The sequence below is a fragment of the Lolium rigidum genome, chromosome 7 (genome assembly GCF_022539505.1).
Source record: "Lolium rigidum isolate FL_2022 chromosome 7, APGP_CSIRO_Lrig_0.1, whole genome shotgun sequence".
Classification (NCBI taxonomy): Eukaryota; Viridiplantae; Streptophyta; class Magnoliopsida; order Poales; family Poaceae; genus Lolium; species Lolium rigidum.
Window position 1 is genome coordinate 95,289,132 of NC_061514.1, and position 10,409 is coordinate 95,299,540.

General features: G+C 45.4%; 1 protein-coding gene across 1 annotated transcript; it reads left to right on the forward strand.

Moving 5' to 3' along the window:
- The first annotated feature begins 1,037 nt into the window (after positions 1–1,037).
- Positions 1,038–9,934, forward strand: LOC124678151 (flavanone 3-dioxygenase 2-like). The gene is made up of 4 exons (XM_047214072.1): positions 1,038–1,235; positions 1,444–1,691; positions 9,269–9,596; positions 9,686–9,934. The coding sequence occupies exons 1-4, from the start codon at positions 1,038–1,040 to the stop codon at positions 9,932–9,934; spliced, it is 1,023 nt and encodes a 340-aa protein (XP_047070028.1).
- Positions 9,935–10,409: the final 475 nt, after the last annotated feature.

The window sequence follows — 10,409 nt, forward strand, 5'->3', positions numbered from 1 at the left end:
CAGGTTCAGGTTATAATCATATCGGTTGGACAACTTTTGGGGCTCTTGCTTGGTCTCTTTGAAATGTCTTGAATGGTTTGGCTTACAACAATAAAACTTGTTCATCTCCACTTGTACAAAAAAATCCCACTTATTTCACAGTGGACATCCATGCATGTCGCTCGCAAAGTGTGGTCTGCAGTGGAAGAACATTTGCTCAACAAATTTTTGGTTAATAATTCTTTCATCACACGTGAGTTTTGTTACACTTGAAATTTTGTTGTGGCATAGCCATTGATGAGATCATAGGTCCGCCAGTGCTACAAACTAGTACAAATAATATCGCACTTGTGACACGTATAAAGCAAACGTGATGTAGTATTCATGCATCCACGATCAATTAGAAAAAAGAAACCCTGAGTAGATTTGCATCACTCTATTACAGACAATTAATAGTAGCAGTCCAGTCGACATGCAAAACCAACCGACAGATATTGTTAAAATAAAATCCCAGCTTCGATGATCAGCATATTCTTTAATTGTGTTCATCCCGCACGTACGTTCACTTGGAGCAAAAAAAGCATTTTGATTGTTTATAGTCGACGTGGTAGCCGTATATATGGACATCCAATGCGCTTGGAAGATTTACTCGATCTTGGAAAAGCTCTTTGAGTTGCTGACGTGCTATGAGTCCTGTCACGTCTACAACGTGCAAGTCTCCTTTTCATAAGTTGGACACGACAAAGAGACAGCTCTACGGTGACACATGCGCCAGGGTTGCACCATCTTTTGGGTGGGGTAGAAAGACTTGATACCCCGTATGTTGGATGGGCCTACTTTTGGGAATGGGCCAGTAGGCCAGGTTAGACACCAACGTGACGTTCGGGCAGAGCTCGGACTATACCGTCCCGGTCACCGCGCGCGTCAACGCAAAGACGCGTGCCACAGCAGGCGCTCACCAAGTAGTCTTCAAGTTATCAAGTACTCTCTCGCGCGATCCCCTCGCTCCGCTTGTCCGCTTATCGCCAGAGCGTGCCTCAGCTCGGCGACGCTTGGGCATGGCGAACCAGCTTCTGTCCACGGTCGCCTACCGCGACAGCCTCCCGGAGGGTTACGCCCGCCCCGAGCACGACCGGCCACGGCTCGCCGATGTGAGGACTGACACCAACATCCCCCTCATCGACCTCGCCTCGCCGGATAGGCATCGCGTGATCGCCGAGATCGATCAGGCTTGCCGTACCTACGGCTTCTTCCAGGTCCCCCTCTTGTCTTACCCCGCACTACATATCATATGTGGTTAGCTAGCTTACGTCTCCAAGGCTTTCCCAGCTTGCTCAGACATGCCTCGCCGATTTGAGACGTTGCAGCTTAGCTAGGGCTGTGTTCTTCGCGCTTTCTCTAATTGATGCTCAAGCAGGTGCATAACAAATAATGAGGTTAGAACGATGTGCCAATTTCTTCTAGGTCATAAACCATGGGATATCAGAGGAGTTGCTGGAGAAGGTGATGGCCGTGGGCCTGGAGTTCTTCCGGCTCCCCCCAGAGGAGAAGGCCAAACTCTACTCAGACGAGCCATCCAAGAAGATAAGGCTTTCCACCAGCTTCAACGTCCGCAAGGAGACGGTGCACAACTGGCGGGACTATCTGCGCCTTCATTGCCACCCCTTGGAGGAGTTCGTGCCAGACTGGCCGTCACATCCTGAAACTTTCAAGTAAGCACTAGCTAACTCTTGTTCATAGTCGTTGCCTCCTTTGATCGATCAAGACTAAGTATATATAATGAAATACGGAGCCTGATTGCACATGACTAATTTTGGAAGTAACCTTTGGGCAGGTCAAGCATATATTCCACGTGTACATGTCTATCCAATAAAATTAAGGCTCCGGCGACAGGAAATTTCATTCTCCCAAGTCGATTAAATACATGTAAGAAATTAATCGACCAAAATAAAAGGAAGTTTTGTTTGAAAATATATCGCAATACAGAAAAAAATGTTTGCACACTATAAAAAAACAAATTGCACATTTTCAAAGTTTGTCTTGTGTATACTTAAACTGTAACCGACAAAAGAAGGTTTTTGAAAACCAAAGCAAATTACCAATATCAAATATATAATACTAAATAAAGAAGTATGCACATTATACACATGGTGTACATTATAGAAACATGCAACTAGTGCACATGAAGTATAGTGAAAGTTCGACAGACAAAATAAAGTTTGAAAACAAAAAATGGACAGCCCAAAAGAACCAAATATAATACATATTCACACCATAATTACAATGGTTGCATGCTTTTATAATGTGAAATTGGTGTAGATTATTAAAATTATATCTAGAAAGAACTCAACCATCGTATAATTAAATATACAAGTGCTATTGGTGATATATTACTGTACTTTATAGGATCCCAATGGCCACAAAATTACTCATAACATTTATGTCCGACCGATGAGAAGGTGATAAAATGTTGAGATCCATCTACTGAAAACCAAGGGAGGTTTTTGGCATGAATAACATTAAACTCATGTACGAGAATACAAAGTGTATGATAAGAAAATAGAGCATACAAAGTGTATAATAAGAAAATAAAGCTTACAAAAAGTGTGATTAGAAAATAAAATGTTGAGCTTGATCTCTTGTAATTGTTGCTAATTAAGATACTACCAACATTGCATAGATCTTCCAAAAAACATGCATGTATTGTCCTCACTGTAAATGTCGTGTTAGAGGAACCTGAGTAACTTGCTAAGGTTAGTGAATTGTACTACAAAATGAGAAGTTAAGGGTGTAACTAATATCTCAGCTGATGTACAATTAATGAGGATATTATCATCCCTTTGCACTTTGAACCTCGGTGAATAAATCTGATGGTTCTTAGCACCAATTCAGAAAAAGTTACTACCTATGTTCATAAATATATGACGTTAAATCTCAAAATATCTTGTATTTAGTAGTGAGGGTGTATTTATTACCTCGAGGAATATCACATTCGTTAGGTTCGCCTGTATATATGCAGGACAATAAATAATTTTCCATTCATTTTCTTCGACAAAGAGAACATATTCACAAGAGGTAAAAAAATTGCGAACATGCAAATATAGAAACCAACAACTTTATAATAATTACAATGCATACTTATTCGACTAGACTGGGTAGGTAGTGTCCTTTGTGGAGCAAGCATACTAGTGCAACTTCTTTGCTCGGCTATGTGGTGTCCTAGGAGTTCCCGCTGCACTTCATTTTCTAGTGGTTTTCGTTATGAGTGATTATCTTTATTTTGTTTTTATCTATCACTTTTTTTACTTTATCTTTTGAAACATTGTATTAGAAAATTGTTCCTAGTTTAGAGACGGATAAAAAAATTAGTGAGCATATTGACGTCAACTGCAATGAGTCCTACATAGTACATATTGTCTTCTTTGTGTCTACATGAACACCACTTTTTAGGCCATTATTCGAATTATCTTGTCGGCTAATTGAAGATAAAGTAAAACAGATAGTTCAAATACTATTGTCCCACAGGGCCACACTATGAAGGAATTTAATTTTAAGTGGTACGTGTTGTTATGATGCTAGTTACTAGTTAGCCATCTTCGGTGATTTCGTTGTTCCTTTAGCTCAACGAGTCTGGCCATCAATCAGAACACAAGCTTTGGCGTGTCCATGTAGACACAAAGAAGACAATATGTAACTAGCTGAAACTTAAGCTAGAATGCTACATATAACAAACTGGCAAACTTGTAACAGAAAATCGCAACCATGCATGCATTTGCACTTATCTGATGTTTTTGATAAGAGGAACATTATACTCTTGACTAATTTGCAAAGAAACTAAGTACGTAATAACCAATGAGAAATAAGCAGCATATCTCCTCCGGGAAAATTGCATGCGCTGAAAGAAGCTAGAATGGTTGGTATTACAACAAAAAGTAGGTGTACGTGTACGTACCAACATGCTGAAGAAGAGACTAATTAAAATGACTAATTGGACGCTGGAGGAACCTAGAATGAACTGGACGGTACCAAGTAGTAATAGTTTAAGAATCTAGATATCTAAATCTCTGCGACTACTATTCCATATACACCGAAACATAGACAGGACGAGACCCATATCACGAGCAAATCTTATCTTCTAGATAAGCCTGTGGGTATCATGTCGTCATGTTGTGTAGAATACATATAGCAACTCTAGAAGCTTATCGAGGAACATTGAACCGGCCGGTGTTGCCAAATCAGTCTTTTCTTATATTCTCCTCGTGAGCCATACGAACTTTCAGATCTTCAGCTAGCCCTCGGGCCAGATACGCCTGTGATGAAGATGACACGCATCCGTTCCAAACCTCAGTAAATCGCCGATATCTAGTACAGAATGAGTGTGCCCATACGAGCATGTGCGTGTCATGTTACTAGCTACTTAGCTAGCTACCGCTGTGGTACCTAGGGTACTTGCGCCACTTTGCCTTGCATGCGATCATCTCCAGACTGTACTTAATTTTTCTAGATGCCGAAACTGGTGCGTACACTAATTAAGACTAACCATAATGGGATTAATTTGTGTAATTACATGCAGTAACAATTAAACATTTTGGTAACATGTCATGTCTTTGTGATTGTTGGAGTAGCTATATATGTTACCATAACATCACAAAGTCTATAAACTAATAAGTATGGTCATCTTTAAACGAAACTCAAAACTGATCTCGGGTGCATATGCACCCGGTATGTACACCACATGTTTGAAAAAGTTAAAATATTTAGGAATTTTTTTTGCATGTAGAGGAACATGTTCTATGTGTGCACATGGAGTTTCACAATAAACCGATAATTTTTTGTGCCTTGTGTAAAAAGACAAAAAAAATGTCTCGGGAAATAGACTATTTTAGCACCAAAAATTTGTTTTTTTTCACAGGGCACAAAATATGCCGGATTTTGCTGAAATAACTTTATAAGCATGTAACATGTCAAGATATACACGATTTTTTTGTATTTTTTAACATTTTAAAATGTGTTCAAAATACATTTTAAATAAACGGTGCATATATATCCGGGTGGAGAAACACCTTGTCCCATCTTTAATACTTCTCTTGTTACTATGCACTACAGTATTAATAGTAACATAAACTAGCGTCATATGCGGCCTAGGTGCGTATGCTCCTCCACCCAAATAATATATTTCGAACTATCACACATGTATATCTAAACAATGTTTGTGGATTCATACAGTTTCACGAAAATCCATAATTTTTGTGATCGATGTACAAAGATGAAACCTGTCCAAAAAAAGCCTTATTTTTAGCATCAAAATTTGTTTTTTTACACAGCCAAATAACAAGTCGGTTTTTCATGCAAAGACTTAGCATGTGAAGATGTATGAGTGATTTTTCGATTGAATTTTCTGATATTTCGAAATATATCAAAGATGGAATTCAATAAAAAGAGCATATGCACCGAAGAACAAAAACATCACTTTTAGAGTATATGTTACGCTTCACTGTGACTAAACTAAATGAGCCAAGTGAGCACGTGTAGCGCCGTGGGACCTGTCGTTAAGGGGATGTCTACGGATAAACTCCACGCCCCTAGGGTATGCTTTCTATGCATTTTTTCCTTTCACAACTTTGTTTTTTTTTTTTTTTGAAACGGGGGCAAAAGCTTTGCCCCAATCTATTAATTAAGAAGGAGTTTTACATGAGAGATCATGCGAAAAGGAAAAGAAAACAAACGGACACAAAGTCCGGGGATACAACAATCACTCTCGCGGCATCATGTTGCCCAACCTTTTGGCACCCGCTAACATCCAAAGGTGTGCTTCTTTCCTAATCTTATCGAAGACTACCTGCGGCGGAGCACTTTTGGCGTTGAAGACCCTAGCGTTGCGCTCGTTCCACAGCTCCCAGGACACGAGAAGCGCCACCGAGGCCATGGCCTTCCGATTAGGCACATGCCCCCCCGTCATGGAGTCCCACCAAGAGTGGATGTCATGATTTGCCCATTGTAAGGGGGTGATCGCATTGGTGCCCATCCAATCCTTGACGAAGCCCCAAAGGCGGGTGGTGTAGCGGCAATGGACGAAGAGGTGATCATGAGTTTCGGTGCACTGTTTACAAAGGGGGCACAGCCCGCAGTTTGGCCATCCACGCTTGGCGAGGCGATCAGCCGTCCAAATCCTGTTTTGGTATAGGAGCCATGCAAAGAACTTCACCTTTGGGGGGGCCCAAACCTTCCAAATCAGCTTGTTCATAGGAGATAGCAGCGAGCCCAAAAATTGCAACTCATAGGCCGATTTGGCGGAATAATGGCCATTAGCCGTGAGCCTCCACACAATGTCGTCATCAACATCCGGATCAAGATGGATGGTGGAGATGAGGGTCCAAAGGTCGATGAACTGCGCCATATGGTCGATGGTGAAGGTGCCCTCCAAGTCAATTTTGCTCACCCAAGCATCATTGTGGAGAGCTTGGGCGACTTTCCAGTTCTTTCTCTTGGACGAGCCGAAAATTAGGGGTGCAATGTCAATAGGCTTTCTCCCCTGAAGCCACGGCGCTTGCCAAAAAGGCGTCTTTTTACCATTCCCAAGGTTGATTGTGGTCGCGGAGTAGAAAAGGTCCATGTCATAGTCCGAGCACGGGTTGCCGGAGCCAACCCAAATCTTGGATGGGTCCTTCCACTCAAGCCACGGCCAACGCAGGCGAAGGGCCGTCGCGAACTTGTCCAGATGCAGCACTCCGAGCCCACCCAGCCTCTTGGGCCGGCACACCTTCTCCCAATTAACTTTGCACTTCGCCCCGGTGGTGGTTTCTTTAGCGGCCCAAAGGAAGGCACGTTGAATCTTGTTGACAAACTTGAGAGTACCGGCGGGGATGGCGAGAGGCGTGAGGTAGTAGATGGCTTGCGAGGTGATGACAGACCTAACAAGGGCCGTCCGACCGGCCGTGGTGATGAGCTTCCCGCTCCAAGTGGGTAACCTGCTTGCGCATTTGTCCTCCAGTTGCTGCATGTCTCTCCTCTTGAGGCACCACACTGATAGCGGCAAACCCAGGTATGTGAGAGGGAAGGACGCCCTGACCGCCGGAATTCCCCCCAAGGTATCATCAAGGTCAAGATCGGTGCAGCGTATGGGAACCACCGAGCTCTTCTGGAAGTTGGTGCAAAGGCCCGTGACCTCCCCGAACCTCTGAAGAATGGACGCTAGGTTTTGGATGTCCTCCTTAATGGGAGCAACGAAAACTGCCGCATCGTCCGCATAAAGGGAAGTCCTGACTCTGGCGCCTCGGCCCCGGAGCTTATGTAGCAGCCCATGATCGGTGGCAATGTCTAGGATCTGCGATAAGGGGTCAATGGCGAGGACGAGCAACAGGGGTGACAAAGGATCCCCTTGGCGTAGGCCACGGCCATGGCCGATAGGGTCACCAGCAATCCCGTTCAGGAGAACTCTGGAGGTGGAGGTCTTGAGGAGGGCAACCACCCAATTGCGAAACGTGCTAGGAAAACCTCTACGCTGGAGGAGATCAACAACGTATTCCCATCTAACAGAGTCGAAGGCCTTGCGAATGTCGAGTTTGAAGAGGAGCGCCGGAGTCCTGTTTTTATGTAGTCTTGTAGCATAGTTTTTGACGTAGAGGAAGTTGTCATGGATGCTTCTCTTCTTGATAAACGCACTCTGGGCATTGGAGACCAAGTCATCCATGTGCGGGGAGAGTCTAAGCGCGAGCATTTTGGCTATGATCTTGGCGATGGAGTGGATCAAGCTAATCGGCCGATAGTCGGTAATCACGTCCGCACCCTCTTTCTTTGGAATCAACACAATGTTTGCGGAGTTGAGCCAATGGAAGTTGTCCGCATGCATGGTGCCAAAAGCGTGCACCACCTCCATGATGTCGGCCTTAATGATGTCCCAGGATCGCTTGAAGAAAGCGAAAGTGAAGCCATCCGGCCCCGGGGCCTTGTCGCTAGGCATGCTAAAGATAGCGCTCTTCACCTCCTCCTCCGAAAAAGGATCCCCAAGGGTTTGCAAATCCAAGTCCTGGAAGTGCATCACATCCCAATTGAAATCACACTGTCTTGGTGGCCCGCGAGCAATGGTCGATTTGAAATGGGTGTGTATGATGTGTTCCTTGGCTGCATGTTCAGTAACCCAACCATTGTTGTTGTCCCTTAATCTGTGAATGTGGTTTTTCCGGCGCCTTGCATTCACCCTAAGGTGAAAGAATCTAGTATTTGCGTCGCCTTCCTTGATGCATGCCAGCCTAGCACATTGCTTTTTCCTGGCCCTCTCAATGACCGATAGTGCCACGGATTTCCTCTTGAGTTTGTCCCTTAGATCCATCTCCCCAACCGAAAGCTTCCGATGCTCCTCAGCCATGTCAAGATGCAGAATGACCAAGAGAGCCGCATGCAACATGACCTTTGTGTTGGAGAAAAGGTGACGACCCCACTTGGCAAGGGCTCGCCCAGTGGTCCTGAGCTTGTGGAACAGGCGCTGGCAAGGCTCAAGGTGAGTGGAGGGAGCAGCCCAAGCCTGTTGGACCACCCCATCGAAACCAGGCATCCGCAACCAGAAGTTTTCAAACCTGAACACTCGCGGCCGTCGCGGACCGCTATCATCCGCAAGCAGAAGGGGGCAGTGGTCGGAGAGGGAGGAGGATAGGGCCATGAGGACGTGTGAATCAAAGGTCAAATCCCAATCCGCATTACAGAAGAAGGCGTCGAGGTTGCAAAGTGTTGGGTTTGCCCGTCTATTGGACCACGTGAAATGTTTGTCAGCTTAGTCTCTTGAAGACAGACGATGTGAGGTCAGCTTGTCTAGTTGGTCGCATGCATGCATATGCATTCTTTGCAATGTTTATCTCCCGATCGAGCTTCTTCTTATCAGCATCACCAAGGAGCTGCCGATCGATCTTCTTGCACGTGCAGCACACCTTCGGGGCACGCACGTTAGACTTCCATGTTTAGTCTACGCGAGACGGAGCATATACGCTCTTTTGAAGGGTGAGAAATTGACAATAGGCATCACCAGGCTAATTCTAGTTTGGCACTTGTATCCATTAGTTAGTTCACTCGTCGTCATCAGTGACCAAGCTGAGATAAGTATGCATATACTACGTGCTGATCTGCACAGACTTCTAACCTAAATTTGCTTGGGGGTGCAGAAAAACTATGGAAGAAATATATGGTTCCAACGAGGACCCCATTACAGTGCCGAACTTCGCTTGCTCCAAGTCTGTAGTCAAACCCGCGACTTGACAACATACATGCATGACCCGATTTCCCCTCGTGATACATGCAGGGAGATCATCAGCGTGTACTGCCGGGAAGTCCGGCTGCTGGGGCTTCGGCTTCTGGGCGCGATCTCGCTGGGGCTGGGGCTGGAGGAGGTGTATGTGGAGAAGGTGCTGGGCGAGCAGGAGCAGCACATGGCCGTGAACTACTACCCGCGGTGCCCCGAGCCGGACCTCACGTACGGCCTGCCCAAGCACACGGACCCCAACGCCCTCACCATCCTCCTCATGGATCCCCACGTCTCCGGCCTCCAGGTCCTCAGGGACGGCGCCAAGTGGATCGCCGTCCACCCACGCCCCAACGCCCTGGTCATCAACCTAGGCGACCAGCTACAGGTGATTAATCTCCCAGAGTCACCATCCGCAACTAACTTAATGCAGCTGCGTTGAAGTGTTGACTGATTCCCACAAACATGTGCATGCAGGCGCTGAGCAACGGCGCGTACAAGAGCGTGTGGCACCGGGCAGTGGTGAACGCGGAGCAGGAGCGCCTGTCGGTGGCATCTTTCCTGTGCCCGTGCAACAGCGCGGTCATCGGCCCCGCGCCGAAGCTCGTCGGCGACGGGGAGGACCCCGTCTACCGGAGCTACACCTACGACGAGTATTACAAGAGGTTTTGGAGCAGGAACCTGGATCAGGAGCACTGCCTCGAGCTCTTCAGGAGTCAGGACTGATGATTGAACCTTGAGTTACTAGCTAGCTCTCCTTAACAGTGCAAATCCATGGCCGAAAGGGCCCCGATTGCATGGTTACTTATGTTGTTGAACTGGTATTGCTTAAGTGCCTAATAACATTGCTACATTCTCCTCCTATCTTGTCCGTTTAAAATTATAAGATGGCCTAGCCTTTTCTGAATTGTATGCATCTGAACATATTTAAGTGTGTGTGTTCAGACAGTTTAGTCTGCATGTAATCTACATTTGAAATGTATAAAACATCTTACAATTTGTGTGTGCAGGATATCACTTGGCATTAAATTCTATTGTTAATTTTATAAAAAAAATATGGGATTTCTTTTTCCATGCCCCTCCATCGTTAGTTGTACTCAATTTTCTGGCTTCACTGAAGTTTTCCTCACTTTTACCCAAACCCTTGTCTCATACTTTCACAAACGGTCGCACGGAGGGTTGCCGTCGGGTCAAAGGCCTT

Bases quoted from the DNA above. Each gene is read 5' to 3' on its own strand.
- LOC124678151 (XM_047214072.1), top strand. From the start codon at position 1,038: ATGGCGAACCAGCTTCTGTCCACGGTCGCCTACCGCGACAGCCTCCCG. The intron at 1,236-1,443 runs GTCCCCCTCTTG...AATTTCTTCTAG, and splicing joins GTACCTACGGCTTCTTCCAG to GTCATAAACCATGGGATATC. The intron at 9,597-9,685 runs GTGATTAATCTC...ATGTGCATGCAG, and splicing joins ACCTAGGCGACCAGCTACAG to GCGCTGAGCAACGGCGCGTA.